Source organism: Molothrus ater, chromosome 12 (assembly GCF_012460135.2).
Source record: "Molothrus ater isolate BHLD 08-10-18 breed brown headed cowbird chromosome 12, BPBGC_Mater_1.1, whole genome shotgun sequence".
In the NCBI taxonomy this organism is placed as follows: Eukaryota; Metazoa; Chordata; class Aves; order Passeriformes; family Icteridae; genus Molothrus; species Molothrus ater.
In genome coordinates this window covers 1,985,714-2,008,930 of record NC_050489.2, presented here as the reverse complement: position 1 = coordinate 2,008,930, position 23,217 = coordinate 1,985,714, and the positions used below count along the sequence as shown (strand labels likewise).

Sequence of the window (23,217 nt, the reverse complement as noted above, 5' to 3'; positions counted from 1 at the left end):
TTCTTTCTGCCTGAGGTCACTGACTTGGCCTATTCAATTCCAGGCTAGTCTGGGATTTGACAATCTAAGCAGGGGAGAGGCCCTTTCCTTTTTTTCAAAAGAATGCTGGGATTTTATTTGAAATTTAAACTCTTGCAAACAAAAGGTGGCATCGTATGTTGGAGGCCTATGAAGGTGGAGTACAGGATGTGTATTGTTTTCTCCCTTTACATAGGTTCTTTCAGGAAAGAGTATTCAGAGTCTGTGAACAAATTTAATAAAATATTATCATCAGGTAGGCAGACATAGCAAGATATGAAGACTTTAAAGAGATTAGGAGATTCAAATTTGAGAAATATTGTAGCGGAAAAAGCATAAAAATTGTTAAAAACTATAAATTTTAATTTAAAATAAATTATTTTCAATTTAATAATTGGAAAACATTCTCTAGTTGAAGTCCCTATACTAATTCATGTTTGTACACCAAAACTGAGCTTTTCAGTGTGAGTTACCCGTGGCTACAGAGTCAGCATTCATTCTCCTCTCCACCCCGTGGCTCTGCCCTGCCAGGCAGATGGTAGTTCACTGTTTTTCCTCCCAATTACCAGTGCCCAGCTCTTACTTGCACTCTCACAAAAGCACACTCTGGTGCCATACAATTATCATCTATCCCCCCTGGGCTGTTCTGCAGGCTGTGCTGTGCCTCTGCCCCTGTGGCTGTGCTGGCTGGGCTCACAGCTGTGCCCCACCACATAAAGCCCAGCACCCAGCACTGACCTGTCTGCAGCCCGAGGGAAACCCCACACTCTGCTCTGCACTTTACCTCAACCTGCCACCATGGCCAAGTGAAAAAATTCATTCTCTTCCCTGGGCTTCTGGCCCGTGGCAGCCTGGAAGGGAACAGCTCTGTGCCTGGGAGGGGCTCCTCTGCTGCACCCAGCCCTGCATCCCTGCATCCAACCCTGCACCCAGCCCTGCATCCCTGCATCCAACCCTGCATCCCTGCATCCAATCCTGCAACCCTGCATCCAACCCTGCATCCCTGCATCCAACCCGGCATCCCTGCACTACACATCTGCCGGGACTCAGCCCAGCACAGCCCCCAGTGGCTGCTGGACATGGAGGCACACTCTGAGCTGTGCAGGGCACACTGAGCTGTGCAGGGCACACTCTGGGCTGTGCAGGGCACACACTGAGCTGTACAGGGCACACTCTGAGCTGTGCAGGGCACACTCTGAGCTGTGCAGGGCACACTCTGGGCTGTGCAGGGCACACTGAGCTGTGCAGGGCACACTCTGGGCTGTGCAGGGCACACTGAGCTGTGCAGGGCACACTCTGAACTATGGAGGGCACATTTCTGCCCCAACCTCTCTGCATGCCTGCAGCTGTCAGCCTCCAGCAGGATTGTGTAGATAGATAGCCAATATCTTTTGTTACCTTGCTGGAAAACCCCACCTTTCTTGGCAGGGTATCCATAATCTCCGTGCCATGTTTACTCTAGTGTGGAATTCTCTCTTCCTTTCTGTCTCCTCCTACTCCTGGGTCAGGTTATTTAACTGAAAGGTTGCTTAAAGCTGCAGGGACAAGAAGCTCTCTGACCTCTGGCACTCTGGCAAGCCATTCCTGTGCAGACTGTATTATAAACTTAGCAGATACTTTCAAGCTTCCATATAATTTGCTAAGGTTTAAATTGGCAGATGTTTCCTTTCTCTCCCACTTACATATTTATTTTATCCCATACCACCCATCAATTTCAGGTTAACACATAAATTATTTCCACAGAGCTCTAACAGAAGAACTTGTGCTGAAAAAGGGTTTGCAAAACATAAGCCAAGTATATATTTAAAATCAGAAATACAACTGCCTGCATTGATCTAACAGCTACTTTGGGTCTATATATTAACATATGTCTTAAAATATATTACTTAACAAGCCAGCAAGTGGCAACACAAGAAAACGTAAAATAAAGCTCCAAGCGTGCTTCAATTTAATGAATTTAATGTTTTTTCCCCCAGGGCTGGGTTTACAAACACAAAATCCCCCACCAAACCATGAGAGGCCTCCCCAGCACTCAACAAGCTGGGAGGGCAGGGGTGTAGCTCTTCCCCCAAGGTAGTTTCCACTGTGGGAAGCTTTCACCATCCCATCACAGCCTCTTGTTCCTTATCAGCCAAGAATTCCAGATTTCCAGCTGCTGCCTGTAAGCCAGGGCTTAAAAGAGTCCTTGTGTTATCACACTGTCCCGGGGTCCAAGTGCCAGCCCACTCTAGGGCAGAGTAAATCCATCCCCAAGGTGCAGCCCACTCCATCCCAAGCCCTTCAGGCAGGACACAGCCATCAGCCTCCAGCAGGGGCCACCACGATGGCAGCCACAAGGATCCCTCTGTCCTGGCATCCTGGCTCCAGGTCTGGCCAGGAGTGGGAGTTCATTGGGAAGGAGCAAACAGGGCTCACACAGCTCCAGTGTTCCCAGGAATAACCTCTGAGCCTCCAGCAGCACTTCAGGCCTTCCTGCACCACAGGTTGCATCATAACTATTGTGTTTAATAGCCTCACTGGGCCAATTCTTCTCAAATTTGTCTTGAGATCATTTATATTTTTGGCCTCTAAGTGGTCCCTGTGGCAGAGCCCCACAATTTCACTATTCATTGTAGGAACTGTTCTCTTTTTTTGTTTTGAACCTCTGCTGATCTCAAGCTTCTGTTGCATCCTAGAGAACACAGCAGTCTCTGCAGTCATCACCACCAGACTAAAGAGCTCTGCAAGTCAAAGTCTGAAACTTCAGCTGCACCTGGATATGAATGGGATGCACATCTCCAGCACAACTGTTGTTTTTACCTAGCAGCATCCTGAGACTCTGCTCAGGTCCTCCTTGTACAACACAGCTGTGGGGACACACAAATGGAACTGAGTCCCTGAATCAAAGTTCACACTGTGGGATCTCCCTGAGGGGAACAGGACCAACCTCCCGAGCTCTGCACTGCCCCAAGGTCCTGAGCAGCCTTTGTGAGGGGTGAGCTGCTGAGAAACACAATGGGAGGCAATTCCTATGGGAATACATCCAAAAGAAGATGCTACTGTGTTCCAATAAGACTAAAGGAAGAAAAGAAGGAAGAAGATGGATGTTTGGTCCTTTGTCCTGTGGACATTCAGAGCAGGGCAAGCACCCACTGGAGGCTCCACCTGACAGCCACCAAACTCTGGGTGAGGTTGTTGGACTGAGGGTACTGCAGACCCCTCACCATTGCTACCAGGCTCTTTCCTGCAAGTCATTATTCTCCATTCAAGTTCAGCCTCAACTAAAAGTCCCAGCTTAGGCAGGCTCTGGAGCAGATGAAGAGAAATCTGAACAAGAGCTGGAAGAGCAGGCAGGCTGCTGAATGTCATCTTCACATGCAGTGAGCCGCGGCATCGCCTCTCCTGGCACACAATAAAGTATGCTGAACAAAAGGAGTGGACACAGCCCAGTCCTGTGGCAACATGCAGGAGAGCCTCAAGGGAGATGAGCAATTTCCCCCCTAAACTCTCTCCTGTGCTGTCTCACAACAAGAATGGATTTGCAGAGGCAGCACCGTGTGAGTCAGCACCAGCCCAGCAGCATCGCAGGCGCTGCCGCTGCTCCTCCACAGCCAGCAGGGCTGGGCTGAGCCTGGCCAGAGAGCTCAGCCAGCACCAGCAGCACCCCATGCTGCTGACACCAGCTCACAGTGCTCAATTCCCCTTCCCCTGAGAGAAATCTTTGCAATAAAGCGAGATTGCTAAGAGCCACAGTGCCTAGAAATGACATCTTGAGCAAAGCTTAACCCTTTTCTTCATGGGACAATGGAAGAATGTGCTAGGGACTGTCCTTGGGTCCAGAAGCACAAAGAAAACTTGGAGAGGATAGTACACAGTGAAAAATAAAAGTTCAGAATGACAAAGTATTAAGGCATCTGCTAGTTTTGAAGAACATTCTTTGGGTTTAGATTATTTAGCTGTAAATTTAAAAGACCTGCACAGAGAACAACTCTCCTGTTGCCCACGCTAGTGAACAATTACATTGATGATAATAATGTTACTTCAGATTTATCCTGGGTAACTTGGAACAAAACCTCACTAGGGCCTTAGATATGTGTTCTAGACAATATTCCAGTATTCTTTGCAAATACTGCAAAGAAAAACAAAACAAAACAAAATCACAGTTGTACTCAATTACTGAAATGGACTGGGGTTTACTCAGCCAATTTGAAATCTAATCAAAGATCAGCCCTCCTTGGGTTGCCCTTGATATTTTGTGCTGGACTGACCACAGCTTCCTGCAACAGGTCACATTAGTACCAAACCACAAGCAGCTCCCAAGCCAGAGGGCTGAATAGGTACAGCTCCTGACAGTACACTCACTTCTTTTGGCACTCAGGTACAATAAGGATATTGTTCCTTTAATGCTTAGCTTTCCTTTTAAGAAGTATGTGAGATTTCAGCCAATTCTCCACAACGATTAGTTCAGGATGAATGTACTTAACTCAGGATTCAGCTGGAAAGAGCCCAAGTAGATGCAATCAATTTTCTGCTAAATCCACTTCCTTCCTCTCTTCTCTACCCAGCATGAGACATCAGCTCTCCACTACAGCCACTGGTGACTAAGACACTGCAAACCCCTGCCTTCAGCCATGCTCCTATCAAAGCTGGTCACTCCTTCTGGCTTCCCCTGCTTTTTGGGTTTTGCATTTCCTGTTCACTTGCTCAATATTTGGGCTGGGGGGAAAAGGCTCTAGAAGCAAATATGAAGAAGCAGCTATACAGCAAACCACAAACATCAAATGCTCCTGTGACCCCAAAGTTCATCACTCACAACTGCACAGGATCAGCTGCAGAACTGCACTGATAAAGGACTTTCCCCTTTGTGCAAATTTTGAAACCTCCTCAAGGTTTCAATGTACAATCTGCCAGCTCCTGTGCTGCCATCTCTGTATGTGAACCAAATTACCCTCACCACCATCACCCAAAGCCCACAGGACTCCAGAGAGAGCAGCCACGGGCCCCTGTCCATGGACCAGGCTCACACAGCAGGGCCTGAACAGCACACTGGAACAACAGGCATAATTTGCTACTTGAATCTAAACAGGGTAATAAAAAAATAACATCCCTTCAAAAACAAGGCTTAGGAAACATGATCTCTGGCTTTCACCTACATATTTTCTTAAGAGATTAAGTAGATGATTTCCAGCCTTATTTTCCCAAGTGCATAGATTCTGCTTTGTTAAATAACTCATGGAATCAGCAGAACAAGTTCTGGTGGCTGTTGTGTTCTTTAGGCTTTCTTCCCCTAGTCCAAGGGACTTCCCCTAGTGCTCCTCTGCCAGTAAAAGTTGTTTGCACATGCATTCCAATACATGTACATTTATATATTTATAAATATTTACATCCACATGTGAAGTATTTTCTTCCTGCACCCTAAAGGATCATCTTGAACACTTGTCTGGGGGGCCTGCACCCCACTTTGGAGACTGCTGCACTGTACTGTTAATACTGATTCAGCAAATTGTTTCCATGGGTCTGAATTTACACTGCTATGGTTCCTAAGGTCAGTAATCCAGTGACTCACTCAATAAATTATTTGCATTACTTCCAGGAAAAATTTTGCAGGCAGTGCAGTTGGAAGAGCAACAGCGCAGAGTACCCAGGCAGGCAGGGAAGTTGTGTGGCTGAGGTCCTGTATCTAATTTAATGTCAGGACATGGCACACTTGTGTTTCAGACAACTGACAGACAACTGCTGAGATGTGACAGTGAGTAATCAAAAATGACTGCTAAAAGATTGCTTTTAAATCTGCACTAAATGGGACACCTTTCACTCTGCACAGGCACAGCCAGAAGAGCTGGAAGGTGTTGGTGGCTTTGTGCTGGCACAGTCACCACACCAGCAGAGCCAGCCCTGCTGGCTGGACTCAGAGCCACTGCTCAGGCTACCTCATCTTACAGCTCTTACACTTTCAAAGTGCCTCTCCTGCAATTCCCTGCCTGTTCCTTGCCTGGCTCATCATTCACTTTTACTACCCCTACTCCAAACACAGTGCTAGCTCACAGGCGTTTGGTAAACAAAGGGTTAATATTGGAAGGGTTTAGGGAAGAAAAAATCAACTTGAGGGCTGGTGGAGAGGAGGAGAAAGCACCAAGCCCATGGGGGCATCCCGAGCAGGGAGCACTGCTGGAAGCTCTTCCCCAGCTCTGCCTGCCTGGCCTAGGCTGGAGTGCAGGGGCTTGGGATGGCAGTGCCAGGGCAGGGCACAGGGAGCAGCAGGGATGGATGGCAGGGCCAGGGAAGGCACAGGGAGCAGCAGGGATGGATGGCAGGGCCAGGGATGGCACAAGGAGCAGCAGGGATGGATGGCAGGGCCAGGGAAGGCACAGGGAGCAGCAGGGATGGATGGCAGGGCCAGGGCAGGGCACAGGGAGCAGCAGGGATGGATGGCAGGGCCAGGGCAGAGCACAGGGAGCAGCAGGGATGGATGGCAGTGCCAGGGAAGGCACAGGGAGCAGCAGGAATGGATGGCAGGGCCAGGGAAGGCACAGGGAGCAGCAGGGATGGATGGCAGGGCCAGGGATGGCACAGGGAGCAGCAGGGATGGATGGCAGGGCCAGGGAAGGGCACAGGGAGCAGCAGGGATGGATGGCAGGGCTAGGGATGGCACAAGGAGCAGCAGGAATGGATGGCAGGGCCAGGGATGGGCCTGAGCCACAGGCAGAAGCAATTTCATCACGTCAGGAGGTGCACAGGGCCCTGAACAGGAAGGGGAAGGAACACAGGGTTTGTGCACCCATCAAAGGAGCCTGTGGACACAATTAGAGCAGGACAGTGCCCAAAGCAGTGAGGGACCCTCTCACCAAGCACCCAGCACTGCTGTGCCACCGGCACCCCATGGCATGAATGGGCAGAGGAGAAGCAGGGTCTCTGTCAGACTTGAAACCTGGTCCTCCAGGCCTGCCCCCAACATCACAAGGCAGGAAGCACTCATGGGGGATTCTGGGAATGGCTTTACAGGGCCCCAGTTACTTCAAAAGCAATGGAGTTCACCTTGGGGTTTTTAACCCCATTGCAGAGGCCGTGACGGTCGCCAGCCTCCCGGGCTCCCTGTGCCCCAAAGTGCCTCTCCCAAAGAGCACAAGGGGACCAGAGCACTCAGAAAACCACTGGGCAGAAGATGCTTTGAGAGGATGAGCAACACCTCCTGCCCCACAGGCCCCTCCAGCCATGTCACACACAAACACAAAACCACACTGAAGCCACATCTTCACCTGTCACTTGGCTTTGCAGGACACGGGACAGGGACTGAAATGCTCTTTGCCACTTTGGTGTAAAGGGTGGGTTATTCATTGCCCTGGAATAGCCATTGTGAACACCATGCCAGAAACAGTAAGGAACTATTTTACTCTTTTTTTTTTGTGAATTTCCTGTTATTTTACCTGTGTGAACCCTCCACATGGATGCCCTGCACTGAGCTGACACAAGTAAAATGAAATGCTGAAGCCCTGAGCACCCAGCACCCCAAATCAATGGTAGAGGTTACTCTGGCCCGTGACCACAGGACACAACCTCTTCTCAAGTCCCCAGTGTCTGTGAGAAAGGGAGTGGGAGGCCCAAGTGTCCAGCAAACACTCGACACCATTTCCAGAGGAGCCTCAACACCATTCCCTCCTCACTCCTTGCCTGCCCTGAGCCTGCAGGGATGTTTGGGACAGGCAAGGAGCACAGAACCACACCTGAAGTTACTGCACTCCTGCTCTCTCCATGCTTGAAGAAAACAATTCTCATTAATTTGAAGCCAGGAGAGCAGGTGAGCCCCCACAAGAGGGTGGGTCAGCAAGAGGGGACAGCCCAGCACTGATTCCAGCCCAGCACCAGGAGCACAGCCCATGATCTCTGCTCCATCAGACACCAGTGCTGGGAGCTGCCACAGGGACCCTGATCCCCATAAAGGGAGGAGCACTGGGTCTGGATGGGCTGGGCACTGAGCATGGTGAGGCACAGCAGGGCCTGCTGCAGGTTCTCTTTCAGAAAGCATTTACTGTACCTAACTCAGGACTGGGGGATCAAGTCTGCAAGCATTGCAGTTGCCTGTTTTTACTTGTGTCAGCTCAGTGCAGGGCATCCACGTGGAGGGTTCATGCTGGTAAAATAACAGAAAATTCACCAAAAAAAAAAAAAAAAAAAAAGTTCCTTACTGTTTCTGGCATGGTGTTCACAATCAAAGCCATATTGCAAAATTACAGGGAAGAGACTCACCTGGGGCAAACCACAGGGTTACTGTCAGTGTGATGGGAGCAAGCTCCTGTTGCCCAGCTCAGAGCTCCCACTGCCCTCCATGAACTCTGACTACCCTACACCAACTGAAACTGGATTTAGCCATGAGTGATGATAAATCTAGAAAGTCCCAGAAGTTTTGGTCAAAGTCAGGATTTTCAGGAAATGAGATATTTATTGGGAGCAAGGGAGAAAAATAGCTTTCTGGCCAAGATTGAATTTACTGAGTTTCTTCCTGTTCTGTGTTTCAAGGGAGTGAGGCAGCGAGGGGTGGTTGGAAACAAGAGCTCTTCGTTACCTGGGTTAACACGAACTAAAATTTTCTGAGAAGTCCAAGGAGAGGAGAAAACATCCCCTGCTGGTAAATAACTTTGACCTGTAGAAGTGAATTTACCAGAACCAAGCTGGTTAGTCTGTAACAGTAAGTTTATAGGCAGGCAAAGCATTCAGGTCATGTCAAATACCAGGGGTTACCAAAGCACTTTCCTTGGTGCCCAAGGCCAGCCCACAGCTGCTTTAATGGGCCAATCCTCCCGAGTCCTCTCATTTAAATGAGAAAAATTTATGGTTGTTTATGTAGGCTTCACGCCAAGCCTGTTTCTCTGATAAGTTTCTCTGGTGCATTTGTGTCTCACATCCGATTTAGAGTCCTCTGAATACTGGAGACAGCATTCCTTGGATACTGAAAATAAATTAAAAACACAACATTGGGCTTGGACAGAGGAATGGGAACGCTTTTGACGTGGCCCAGGCACTCAGGGCTCTTGGGAGCAGTGCTGGGAAAGCAGGCTTTTAAAAATCTTGCATTAGTACATTTATTTAATGATATATAATCCTCAAACTGGTCCCCCATAAACTGTAAATATGCATTATTTGAGCAAGTAATTAGTTTCAGTAGCATGCAGTAGCAGCTGTATGGTTTGGCTGCCAGACACTGCAAGTGTTTCCTCCAGCAAATGCATCTATTTGTGATATAACAATAATTACTGAAAGATTTACAAAGCTTCTCCCTCCTCCAGTGCTTTGACCTCAGGATCTCCATAGAATGTCTACACACGGAAAGCAGCAGAGCAGCACCCATGTGAGGGGGGTGAGCAGGATTATGCCCACATGGGCCAGGCCAGACAGAAGTGATCTGTCCAAGGGGACAAGGAAGTGGAGCCAAACCCTGTCCTCTGCCTCTCTGGGCTGATCCACCCCTGGTGACCACCAACCTACCAATCCTCTCAGCTAAGAATTTTTCCTCTGTCGTTTGCCAATGTCCTCTGCCAGAAGAAAGCCTCAAACACAAAGTGCTGAAGTCTGCTGCAACTGCATATTTTGTAAGTGTGAAGACAAACTTAAGCAAAACAAAAAACAAAAAACAAACAAAAAAAAAGATAAAAAAAGATAAATCTTGTTTTGTTTTGTACATGGCAAGATTCTTATGGGAAAGAGCTTTTCTGGACCCACAAGAAGTCAAAGCATCCTTAAGGTGAAGCATGGCAGTGGAAACCTTTGATCTGTAAAATGAATTTGCAAGGTGAAACCCAGGCTGCTTTGTGGTGAGAACTTTAGTGTGTTTCCAGGCCATACAGACAACTCTCCCTGGAAATAAGCAGTTAACAAGAATTGAGGATGAGATTGGAACCCAGCCTGGACAGGGGGCATGGCTGAGGAGCAAAGCCGGAGCCCCCCTGTCAGACAGCACGGGAAGTGAAGGAACAGAAGCAGCAAATACCAGATTTCCTATCATGCTGTGTCCTCTGCCAAGAGCTCCAGTCCTCCTTAGGCTGGGCCTGCAGCCTGGGCTGAGAGCTGGCCTGGCAGGAGGGGAGAGGTCCTGTCCCTGCACTGCCACAGAGAATGACAGCAACAAGGCCAAGATTGGAAACAGCAGGAAAACATGAAATAGGAATAAGAACAGGAAACTATTCTGAAGTTTGGAAAAGCAGGTTTGCTGGTGAGGAAGGGCAGACTGAAGTCTCCATAGCTGCAAAGTGGTATAATCCTGCCTCCTTAATATGGGGATGATGAGCTCCCAGCAGTCCTTAGCCACTGGGAATTCCAGGAAAAGCCAAAGATATTCATAAAACAGGAAATTACCAGGGTACAGTAAGATTTCAAACAGCTCCAGAGGAGCTCACTATTTTCTGGAGAAAAAGGTACTGACATGCAGTTAAGATCTTACTGAAGTCATCCATTGTGCCTGTTTGAGATGGAAAACAAAAGATGTAAAATAGTGAGAAAGTTTGAATTCTTCAGTAGCAGAGCAGACACAGCAGAGCAAATGCAGGCACAAAGAAGGAAAAGACAACACGTGGGGAATGGAAAACTTCCCACAGTTTGGCCTCAGAGACAAAAACTGAAGCTCAATCCTCCCAACCCAGCAGGAACACAATCAGGCAATGGTGGCCCACAGACCATGGTTTGGTCAGTCAGGAGCAGCAATGGTGAGATCAGCTCTGGGCAAAGGAAAGGTGCAGAGTCACCCAAATGCCAGGAGAAGACCCAGGTGATCCATGGCTTTAGGACAGGCTAAACACACAGGAGCCTGAATGTGTTTATACACATAACCAGGTTTTGTATGAGGATAAAATGCACTGAGACAGGCACCAGGAAAGAAACCATCAGCTGGTTGTGGGCAGGAGAATGGATTCCCAAAGTGCTGAAGGACAAAACTGATAAACTGCATGTGTGGACACGGAACTGACTTTTTGGTGAAGAACTGATGATGATCTATATTACATACGAAATTATTTCAGAGTTTAGTTTGAAGGTTTAGTTTTCAGATGGGTAAAGATGAAGGACACCACTGAAGCATTTTTTGCACTTGGCAAAATACAGAGGGACAACATACAGGAGAAACAGTTCAGGAAACCAACCCTGTGTTTCTCCTTTAATTCATTCCTTTCTCCACTTTTTCCTTCCACCTGTTTTTTTGTAACAATTAGAGATCACAGAACCTGGAAATGGGAAACAGAAACATCTGCTGACAGAGTCAGTGACTTGCCTGTGTCTGTTCTGGATTATCTGGATTTCTTCCCTTTTTAGAGACCAGCTCAACAGCAGCCCAAGGGAATCTCTTCCTTTGTAGAAACTGAGGTGTGTTCCAAGAAAACATTTTAAATGGGTAGAGGGGAAAGTAAGAAAGGAAAAAAAAAAAGAGTAGAAGGGAAGACTAAACACCCAAAAGATGTGGGTTTAAGAGAAGACCATTGAGACCTGGATAAAAGATGCCAATAAGGAAATGGGGAAATTTGACCACATCTTGTTATTCTAGACCATAGGTGACATTTCAGACCCACAAAACTATGCAAAGAAATGATTAGGTTCTCTGGAGTTTTTACAGAAATAAAAAACAAAGAGTGAAACCTTGTTAAATAAGAGCATATTTTTTGTACTTTACGTGTTTTCCAGCCCTTGAAAGGATCACAGGTGCCATCAGTGAATGGTTCCACATTATGAGTACAAAATGTTGTGGAAGGAATACATCTATGGTCAGTCAATGAACACAGAAGAAAGTTTCCATCACAAGTTGCCAGGCAACCCCCACCCATTAAAAGCCATGTATTTCCTGCTGGAATCATTAATAGCAGAATGCAATTACAGCCCTTCAAGGAAACAAAGAGACAGAGACAAACCAGCAGCCAATTATTGATCACATGCCCTCTGATCATCAGAAATAGAGAAGCATTTCCCAGTTCCCTGGCAGCCAGGTACTGATCCCACCACCCTTCCCTGGGGCTGAGCCTCCAGCTCTCCCCACTGCTGCTAAAGAGAAGAGTGGCACTGTACCAAGAGACACACTCCCCCAGCCAAGCACATGCATCTTCAATATCTGGGATGCCCCCATGGAACTGAAGCAATCAGATGAGCCACCCCTAAAAAACCAGGTTCCCTCCCAGAGCTGAACTAAATTTAAATTAGACACAGAATTGAAAACATCTCATGACATAATGTTTCCAGCATAGTCTGAAGAAGGGACCCAGCAATGAGTGTTTTATTTCCAGCCCAGCACACAGATCAGTGCCCTGCTGGGCCAGAGATGCCCCCAGGTAGCTCAGACAGCAATGCAGAGAAATACAAAATGTGTCCTAAAATGTAAAACTCAGCTACATAAATTTTAAATAAAGGAGAATTTCTTGTGTCTATCCCATCTCAAACATTTTTGATGACCCTTTTCCCTCCCATTGTTTTTGTTCTGAAGCCTGGCATATTATCAGACTAACCACAGAACAAGATAAAACATTTTTCTAACAATCAGTACCCAGAGGTACCTGGGCTCTTACATGGGCTGGTATCCAAGTTTGACTTTAAATTCAAATTAAGATTATATTCCTATACTCACAGTCTTGCACAGGGGAGCCCAACCATGTGAAGGCAGCTGCCATCTCTGCCACCCACTGCCTTTTCACAGTGAGCACCTCCCTGTCCTGAGCTCTGCCCTGGGGTGGGCTGCAGACACACTGGGAATGGCTTCACATCCATCTGTCCTGATGGGGGTTAGATGGGGAGTGTGGGGCTGAGCACAGGCTGTAACTCATCCCAGAGATGCAGAGTGACTCAGGCAGAGCTGTCTCAGTGACACCAGTGTCTGCCCCAGGCACGGCCAGGGCACAGACACCAAACCCAACCTCCCAGCTCTGCACTTCCTGGGAATCCCATCTCTAAAGATGTGCCCCACACACAACAGCCCTGCTGGCAGCTCCAGTCACAGCCTGGAAACCACCAAACACCCAGGCGGCCCCAGGTTCCATTCTCCAGCCACGGGCTGGAGCTGGATGAGCTGGGTGTGAGCTGAGGGGTGGGGAGGGATGTTCCTCCACACAGCACTGACCCCTCCTCAGCCTGGCCCCTGAGCACCAGCTATCTATTAGCCAGTGCCTCTGGCAGGATCACAGGCCAAACACCCCAACGTGTCAGCCTGCTCCAGGCCAACAACTGTGGTTGAAAATGGCAGGAAAAGCACACAAGGACATGAGCTGCCCAGCAGCCTGGCACTGCACAGCCCTCACAGCAATGCCCACGAGCCCCTCTCCCTCCAGGGCTCCTGCTGGGTTTCCCTGATGCCCAGAAGAGTTGCACAAAGTGGCTGCAGAAAGATGAGCAGATTCTGAACCTGCAGTAAGTCAGTGGAGAGTCAGCCATGAGGCACCAAGGGTGAACCACTGACACAAACACACACGTTTGTACCACTGTGATTACCAACCTGAACGCTGGTGGATAGACACTGCAGAGCTCACTGATTTGACACTGAATTTTGTTTTATTTTATGGGAAAGTCACATTTACAGACAGTTTAATTTGCAGCTACAAAGCAAGCGCTGGCAGTGTTCAATTTGGATACAGCGACTCATGCCAAACTTATAAATACACTGTGGGACGGAACAAATAGGAATTGAAAATGAACCTTCCACTGGGAATTTGGGTATTTTAAAAACTCACCAACTGCTGGAAATACACACCAAAGGGACACAGCTTCCTTAAGATGTTCTGTGCCTTACTGCCACCAAGAGCAAACAAAGGTTCAACTTGGGGCAGCAAATACGCAAGAGACCAATTCCAGTGTCACAAGGAACTTCTCTGGGACATGAGCAACCTCCTATTAATAGACATCTACACCCAGGAGCACTGAGTGGCCTCAGACAGAAGTGAAAAGGCAGGTTGTGACTGTGGCCATGAACTGACTCCCTTTTCCCATCAGCTGGGGGCACGGGCTGGTTCAGAAGTGCTCCCAATACCCTCAGGGTAATAATACCAATAATAACAACACTGCCACTGTGGTTGTCCCACGTGGGCCTTTGAAACCAGCAGCTCTGTCAGCCCTCCCTGGGATCCCCTCCCAGAGACCTGGATGAGCTTGTAAAGGCTGAACAAAGGCAGCAGCACTGCCCATCATCACCTGAACTGTGACACCTTCACCAGGTGTCCCTCAAAGCTGCCTGACCCCTGTGGGTGCTCTGGGCTGGCCAGCAGCCACCAGATGAGAGCTGCACCCCCTCAGATGCTACAGGTTGCTTTAAGCTTCTGGTTGATCTTACCATGATTTTCTGTGCCTCAAAACCAGCAGCAAAAGCTCCAATTAAAGATGAATGGCGTGCTCAAGGGTTTGCTTCCACAGAGGAGAGAAGAACATGCTCCTGGTGTTTATGGTGAAATACATCTCAGCTTTGAGAGTAGAGCCTTCCAACCCTTAGCTCTGCAAAGTGCATTCCCTCACCAAAGCTCATTCCCTCACACCCTCTGAGTTACAAACAGCAAACTGATACTCCTCATTGTAAAGATTCCTCTTACTGTAGTTTCTGCCATCATTGCCTCTGGATTAAAATTTTCAGCCTGAAAAGACACTGTGGATGACTTTATGATCTGCACACTGAAGGCGCCTGGGAAATTCTCTTTTTTAATGAGTATCAACCAGAGTGCATTAATTCCTGCAACTGTTCACCTGCACTTAGATCACACAAGCAGTTTGGCATTACAGCAATTATCCTTCAAGGAATCCTGTCATGCCCTGAAATACTATCAGGAGGAATTAGATGATGAGCTGTTCAGGCAGATAATTTTCAGCTCTTGTCTTCCATAAGCAAAATCTGCAACTGAACTCCTGCCAAAGCCAAGATTTCATACTTAACAGAAGGGACAGATGATGTTGTTGCCTGAATTAATATCTGTTATTTAAAATTCAGCAAAGCAATTTTACATATGACTAATATAACATATTTAAACAAATCTAAGTGCTTTGCTGAATCAAGGCCTAGAAGAGATCCTGTTGGTGTCAGGGCTGAGACAGATCTGCATTTAAAAACCATCCTAACAAGCTTCAGTTGTTTCTTCTAAGAGATTGTGAATAAAGATCTACATTGAAATACTTGATCTCAGGAAATCAGATCACTTTGGCTTCTACCTTACCTGAAGAGAATTCTTTGACCTCTGGATAAAAGCTATCTGAGGAGCATGGCTTTAGGCAGAATGCTGTAGGAGTTCACAGAGATTTGGCAAAAATCTCCTGACAGAGCAAGGATCTGAGATGCTGAACTTGCTCAGTTACAGGAGCAAGGCTCAGGCATCCAGCACCCACTGAACACAATGAGAGGCAGAAAAGCAGCACACAGAACATGTCCAATAAGTCATCTACTCCTCCTTTCCATTTTAATTCTAACCTCAGCTTACTGCTGAACTCTCCTTTTGTGAGGAGATCCTGTACAACTCTGAATCAATAAATTACTGAGGGTTTTTCCCAACATTGCCAGAACTTCAGAAGACAATGAAGAGATTTTCCATCTGAGACATTTTACCAAAAGGTCTAGAGGGGACAGAAGTCTCCTGCTTATTTACTGTGCACCTGAAATACTTTCTCATCTTTCCCCATCCATGTCCTCAAAGAGGGATCCACCCTCACTGCAGGAGACCCCAATAGCCCCCATTCCATCCTTACACCTCTACACTGGCGAGGCTGGAGCCCCCACAGATGTGCCCATGGCTGAGAGGCTGGGTTTGGGTTTCCTCTTAATTACAAGCAACACAAACCCCCCAGCAATGATGTGATAAACAATGGTGGTGATGCCTTAGATTCCAGATTCTGTGCTGCTTTGGTGTGTAACTCTGAGCTTCACATCAGGGGATGGTGAGCTCTCTGCAAAGAGCAGGGAGACAAAACAATTCCTGCTCTAGCTGGGGACCAAGGACAAAACACCCAAATCTCAGCCCAGGAGCACAAACACCGTGGGCTGGAGAGAGAAAAACAAGGATGGGACTGCATGGGCTAAAGCTGGAATGGGACAATGAACTGCAAGATGCAAATGGAGCAGAACTGATCCCAGGGACAGACCCCGGGAGCGCTGGTGCATTTTGGGACCATTTTGGTTCATCCTGGGTGCAGCCCTGGCTGGGCTCTTGTGCTGCCCAAGGTGGATCCATGCAGGAGATCCTGTTAATAAATCCCTGCTTTGTTCTTTGTCTCTGTCAGCATCTGCTCTGGGGCAGCCTCTCAAGGCATCAGTTTGAGTGGGAAAGGGCTCTGGGAGCTCCTGGGGAGGCTCAGGAAGGACTGGCCTGGCACACGCTGCCCTCTTCAACCAGGACACCCTGACAGATGGCACCTGGCACTGGAACTGAAGATAAACTCAAAGAACTGCCTAAGAAAGGGCTCTGACTCAGGCAGAATTTCCACTTCTCTGCACAACTGCACTTGTCTTTGCTGAGTTGAAAACATTCCCTGCCAAGTGATGAAATGAGGCCTTGGAGGCTCCATCATTCATTATCACATTTCAGCCTGAGTGGTCTCCAAACCACAACTTTTCCCAAGGGTTTGAAATATTATTTTATTTATTTTTTAATTGTAGCTGGTTAAGTATTGAGCCCTTATCTAAATCAGATATCTTCAGGTGCAGAATTATTTTTCTTTGGTTATTGCCTTTTATTTTCTACAACCATTCAGTTGAAAGTAAAACTGAAAACTGCTGGAGATGACCTCAGATCATTCTTGTTATTTGAGGGGAAAAAAGACAGACTAAAAAAAAGGACAGACAGGCAATCTTGTGCTTGTATTCTCACATTTCTAATTTGTGTTGTGATGGCATGGCCAGGTGTAGGTGCTGGGGGGGCTCTGTGAGAAGCTGCCAGAAGCTTCCCCTGTGTCCAGCAGAGCCAATTCCAGAGGCTCCAGGACAGACCCACCCCTGGCCAAGGCTGGGCCCCTCAGTGACAGCAGCAGCACCTCTGGGGACACTTGGGAAGGGGGAGGAAACCCCCCTGGAACTGCAGCTGGCTGAGAGCAGGGAGGATGTGTGAGAGGAGCAGCTCTGCAGAGCCCAGGGCAGGGCAGGAGGGGCAGGAGCTGCTCCAGGGGCTGGAGCTGAGGCTCCCCCGAGCCCGGGGTGCAGCCCAGGGAGAGGCAGCTGAGCCCCCCCTGCCCTGGGGAACAGCAGGGACCAGAGATCATCCCCCTGCAGCCCTGGGGAACAGCAGGGACCAGAGATCATCCCCTGCAGCCCTGGGGAACAGCAGGGACCAGAGATCATCCCCTGCAGCCCTGGGGAACAGCAGGGACCAGAGATCATCCCCTGCAGCCCTGGGGAGCAGCAGGGACCAGAGATCATCCCCTGCAGCCCTGGGGAACAGCATGGAGCAGAGATCATCCCCTGCAGCCCTGGGGAGCAGCATGGAGCAGAGATCATCCCCTGCAGCCCTGGGGAACAGCAGGGACCAGAGATCATCCCCCTGCAGCCCTGGGGAACAGCAGGGACCAGAGATCATCCCCCTGCAGCCCTGGGGAACAGCAGGGACCAGAGATCATCCCCTGCAGCCCTGGGGAACAGCATGGAGCAGAGATCATCCCCCTGCAGCCCCTGCAGGCCCCACACAGGAGCAGGGGGTGCCTGGAGGAGGCTCTGACCCCAGGAACCCCACACTGGAGCAGCTCCTGGCAGCACCTGTGGAGAGAGGAGCCCAAGCTGGAACAGCTTTGCTGGCAGGAGCTGTGAGCCCACAGGAGAGCTGGGCTGGAGCAGATCCTGAAGGACTGACTGCACCCATGGGAAGGACCAGGCTGGAGCAGCTCCTGAAGGACTGACTGCACCCATGGAAAGGACCAGGCTGGAGCAGCTCCTGAAGGACTGACTGCACCCATGGAAAGGACCAGGCTGGAGCAGCTCCTGAAGGATGCAGCCCATGGAAAGGACCAGGCTGGAGCAGATCCTGAAGGACTGACTGCACCCATGGGAAGGGACCAGGCTGGAGCAGCTCCTGAAGGATGCAGCCCATGGGAAGCTCTCAGGCTGCAGAAGCTCAAGGAGCTCACTGTCCCCTGTGGGAGGGACCCCACACTGGAGCACAGGAAGGTGTGAGGGGCCCTTGCCCTGAGGAGGAAGGAGCAGCAGAGACAACCTGGGATGAGCTGAGCACAGCCCCCATTCCCCATCCCCCTGCACCACTCAGGGCAGAGGTGGAGAAAGCTGGGAGTAAAGTTAAACCCAGGAAGAAAGGAGGGGTGAGGAGAACCCGTTTTAAGATTGAGTTTTTATTTGCCATTATCCTACTCTGATTTGGTTGTTAATAGATTTTTTGGAGCTCTCCCTGCCCTTATCTTGACTCACAGCCTTTCCTTATCTCTCCTCTCCCCAACCAGCTGAGGAGGGCAGGGACAGAGGGGCTTTGGTGGGCACCTGGAGTCCAGCCAGGTCCAACCACCACATAAACACACACAGAACTGCAGCACAGACAGGTTCAGGCAGAGAGAACCCGTGGGCTTCTCTACTCTGCTGTCAAAGCTCAGAAGGAGCAGCAGTGAGTGCTGTGACCCCTCACCTAACAAAGGTCATTAATGATCACCCAATTACCTAAAGCTTGGCTCAACTTAAAACATTCTCCAAAGGGACATTTGGTCTTAATTTGAAAACAAAAAAGAATAGAGAATCTGCCACTTCTTTTGCTGTTTTGTTCCAGCAGTTAATCATCCTCATTGCAGACAAACTGTCTTTGATTTCCTATTTGAATTGTGTAATTTCAGCCTCCAGGAAAGATTTCTCTTGTGTTTGTCTCTAGTACATATGAGGCCACTTTCTAATGCTGTTTTATGGTTCATATACTTACAAGCTCCAGCCACATGACCCTCCCACAATTTCAGATACCCAAAATACACTGACCTCTCATGATTAGCTTTTCTCCAGCCTTTAATCATCTATTTAAGTTCTTCTGGGCCCTCTCTGGTTACTCTCACCCATCCAAAGGTGGGCACCAAACCTACAGCTCAGGATTCTCACACAGGTCCCAGCAATGTCACAAAATGAACTCCCTGGTCATGAAGTGCAGTCCTCTGAGAAGTCTCCATTTGGTTTTGCCCCTGAGCTCCTGCAAAGCCCTTTCAGCCCCATTCTCAAGGGTGCAGCTTCCACAGACAGGACCTGCACACCCTGGTCCCAGGGTCTGGCTCTACTGGCACTGTACCAAACCACTCTGGGCTTTCCATGGGTTGCACAGCTCAAAACACAGTGAGAAATGAAAGGGTTAATGCAATACCCTGCTCCCAGTGGCTCATGTTGATCCTAGCTCAGAGCTGAGAGGAAAAGCTCTGCTCTGGACCCACCCTTGAGCTGAGCTTTGCTCAGATGTTTCAGCTGCCTGAGCCCCTCTCCAGTGCCCAAACTCTCCCCTGCCAACAGGGCTGTACCAGAGGCTGCAAACATTCAATCCAAGCCCTTCCACTGGTGAACTGTGCTGGTGGGGCCTCCAGCCCAGAGCAGCACAGTGAGAGGCTGAGAAGACAACCTGGAGCATCTCCCTGTGCTGGGGTGACTCACGGGAAGCGCCTGAATCACCAAATTCCAGGGAGCCAAGGGTGGGGCAGGCAATGCCTCAGGTGGACATGTCTCAAGCTGCCCCGTGGTGGGTGAGCACTGGCCACACACACCTCTCCACAACAGTCAGAAAAGGTTGTTATGTGCTTCAATAATGGAGTTGTGTTTGTATTTTGCTGTTAAAATACACTTCTTGTCCCTTATACATTTTTGTCAGGAACAGTGACCTGCACACAGAACCCCATGGTAGCAAACATGCAGCCTGAGTACTTAAAAACAACATTTCTGCCCCAGAGAGGAAGCTGGAATTCACCCATGCAATTAGGTTAGGTTAATGCTGTGGAGAGACATTATCTGATATCCTATTTTGTAATCCTCTGCTAAGCAGGATGCTGCTCACTTTGGGAGCCAGCAAAACAGACTGGCAACACAGTCAGACCTGAGCAAAGCCATGAGCAATCCCTGAGGGGCTGAGATGAGTTCAGCCCTGCAGCTGGTAATGATCCAGAGTCATTTAGAAAAGTCACTAAATTCTACATTCAGCTTGAAGGTTTCTTCAAACCAATATTTATCAGTACAAATCTCAGGAGAAAAGACAACAATTCTCCTGTCAGAAGTGAGCTTTACAATGTTCTTCTCATTATCAACTGATTTGGTTCTATGCCAATAATATTTTACTCTTTTTCTAATCCTTAATTAATCCTTTTTAGAAACAATCTGCGTTCAGCACATTCTGCTCAGAATAAATCTTTTGCTGTGTATCTTTATCATAACAAGATCTTCCAAATCCAGGCAAATATTTTCATATATAAAGAACCTCACTAGATGAGTGCATAAAACAAGAAAAATCACCTGACTCCTGAAAATTGAGCTCTCACACTTCCCTTGAGCTTGGTGGGAATTTGTGAGCTCTCAGCAGTTGCAGACAAGACACTGAGGAAATCTCCAACTTAAGTTCACAATGCCTGACTTAAGGCACACTTCTGAAAATGCTACCCTGAATTTTCCATTTCCCCTGGCAAAGCCAGGAATTCCCCAAATCACACACAGAAACATCTCTTTCAGATTAAAAGGGAAACCTAAAAAGGTCCTGAGAACAGCAAGGAGGAAACAGTGATTTATCATCTGGTTTTCCCCCACAAAAATAAAATCTTGTAATAGCAAAAGACATTTCAACACACAGTTTCTATTTGTTCTTGTCACATTCAACCGTAAGTGAACAATTTTTGAGCACTGTGCATACACAGAAATGACAAATACACATGCCTGACTAGACTTGCATTTGCAAATGAAAGTGACAAAAATATGGTTTTGGCCAAACAAAATTACCTTTTTTTCTATAAAAATGATACATGCACATTACAGTTCCATAAACACGAGTGATTTAAAGCACACAGTGCTTCTAACAGCCAGGTTGAAGCCATTTTGTAAATGCAGCCCTTCAAACAACCAAACACTCCTTTTCTGGGCTGCTGCTTAGGAAAACACCACTGAGCACTTACAGATGGCAAATAAAAACCAATTTTTGAAGCTGGAGCCTTGTGTGGGAAATGTGCCTGGGGAAGCAGGCAGGATGAGGTCTCACTTTGCCCACTGGTTCAAAAGGAAGGCACAGAAGAAGGGCACAGCAGATGTGACTTACCACAGGAGCAGCAGGTGAAGCAGTTGGTATGATAGAGGTTGCCCATTGCTTGGCAAGCCTGGCTCGCTCCATACACACCTTTTCCACATTTTATACAAATACCTACAAAGCAGAAAGAGAATCAAAGTTAAAATCCTCCACAGCTCCTAAGAACAGCTCCAGGCTGTTGATTCACAACACTCAGGAGACCCCCACCATTGATACCCTAAATCAATGAGCTCCTCACCCTGAATAGATTCAAGTACCCAAGAGAGCAGCAAGCGGCTGCAGTGAAACAAATGCATGGAAATCAACCCAAAATTAAGGGGGGGGCCAAGCCTCTGCTGGTGTTTGAAAGCAGGGAGACTGAGGCTGGCTGCAGACAGAAACCCAGAGGAGGCAGGTGCAGCCAGAAAGGACAGAGAAATCCACACACTCTGCAAACAGCTCTGCCAGCCCAAGGAATAATTCAGTGAGACCTTCACAACAAAGTGCTCCTCCACATGACATTCAACAACCACTGATAAAACAACAATTCAGTCCAACCCAAAAGATTTCTCCTTGGCCCTCTCCACAAACACAACACCAAGCACTGCAGTGAAAGCCACTGGGAAAATGGATCTGTCAGTCACACCTAGGAATTGTTTCATTCCCTGTGGGCAGAGGATGTAACCTCATCAACACAACCTGGCACCTGACACCCCCAGCAGCAAAGCCTCTGCCTTCCTCCTGGTCCCAGGGCAGAAAGTCAGGCTGTGCTTCAGTGGGCTCAGAAATTCCCCCTGAGTGCCCACCCCTGCTCCTGGGGATGCCAGGGATGACTCCCATGGAGTCCTCAGGAGGCCAAAGCACCAGGAGCCAACAAGTCAGAGCTCAGCTCTACACATGGCAAACTCACAGGGAAGGCCATGATTTCAGTCAGCTCTACAAAGGGTTTTTTTGGGAATGGTTTGGTTTTGGGGACTATTTAAAGTTATTTCCTTGAAGTTTTTGGGTTGGTTTTTTTTTTAAGAGTCTTTTGCCTGTGCATTTATTTCTACCTATGCATACCCTCTCAAACGAAGGAAGGGAATTAATTCAAGGATCACTTTGGTTTTGTATCCCTATGAAGAAGAACCTAAACTCTGTGGAATCCATGTCTTCCTCTCACACAACTGGGACTACTGATTTTTAAGTTCCTCTGAGATGTCCATAGGTCTCTATTCAATCCTAGCAGGACAGTCCAGCAGAACAATGCTGGTGATATTTTTAAAATAGTACAGTAGAAAATAAAGACAAAGATTTTTTTTGTTTCAAATAACTCTAAAGAAACTGCTGTGTTCTTCTATTTCAACAAGTGCATACACAAGCTTGGCATTAATCATTGGCACCCACAAAACTGCAAATACACCTAAGAACCTAAGAACTGCAGAACTACAAATCCAGGCTTTTATTTTTCAGAATTCTCCCCTGCTGTGCACATTCTGTGTAACTAGATGCAAAATAAAAATGCAAGTTCTATGGGGGAAGATCAGCATATCATGAACAGGCATCCCTCTCTTGTCCTGGAAGACATCTTTCCATGAACTTCTCCAGTGTGAGAGCTTCCACAGGCTGCATCCTTCAGGATCTGCTCCAGCCTGGTCCTTCCCATGGGTGCAGTCAGTCCTTCAGGAGCTGCTCCAGCCTGGTCCTTCCCATGGGTGCAGTCAGTCCTTCAGGAGCTGCTCCAGCCCAGCTCTCCTGTGGGCTCACAGCTCCTGCCAGCAAAGCTGTTCCAGCTTGGGCTCCTCTCTCCACAGGTGCTGCCAGGAGCTGCTCCAGTGTGGGGTTCCTGGGGTCAGAGCCTCCTCCAGGCACCCCCTGCTCCTGTGTGGGGCCTGCAGGGGCTGCAGGGGGATCTGTGATCCCTGCTGTTCCCCAGGGCTGCAGGGGATGATCTCTGGTCCCTGCTGTTCCCCAGGGCTGCAGGGGATGATCTCTGGTCCATGCTGTTCCCCAGGGCTGCAGGGGATGATCTCTGGTCCCTGCTGTTCCCCAGGGCTGCAGGGGATGATCTCTGGTCCCTGCTGTTCCCCAGGGC

General features: G+C 48.4%; 1 protein-coding gene across 1 annotated transcript in view; it reads right to left on the bottom strand.

Moving 5' to 3' along the window:
• WTIP (WT1 interacting protein) overlaps positions 1-23,217 on the bottom strand; it is an 88,670-nt gene that overhangs the window by 36,679 nt on the left and 28,774 nt on the right. The window contains 1 exon segment of the mRNA XM_036390515.2: positions 21,177-21,278. Coding sequence (XP_036246408.1) covers positions 21,177-21,278 — 102 coding nt within the window.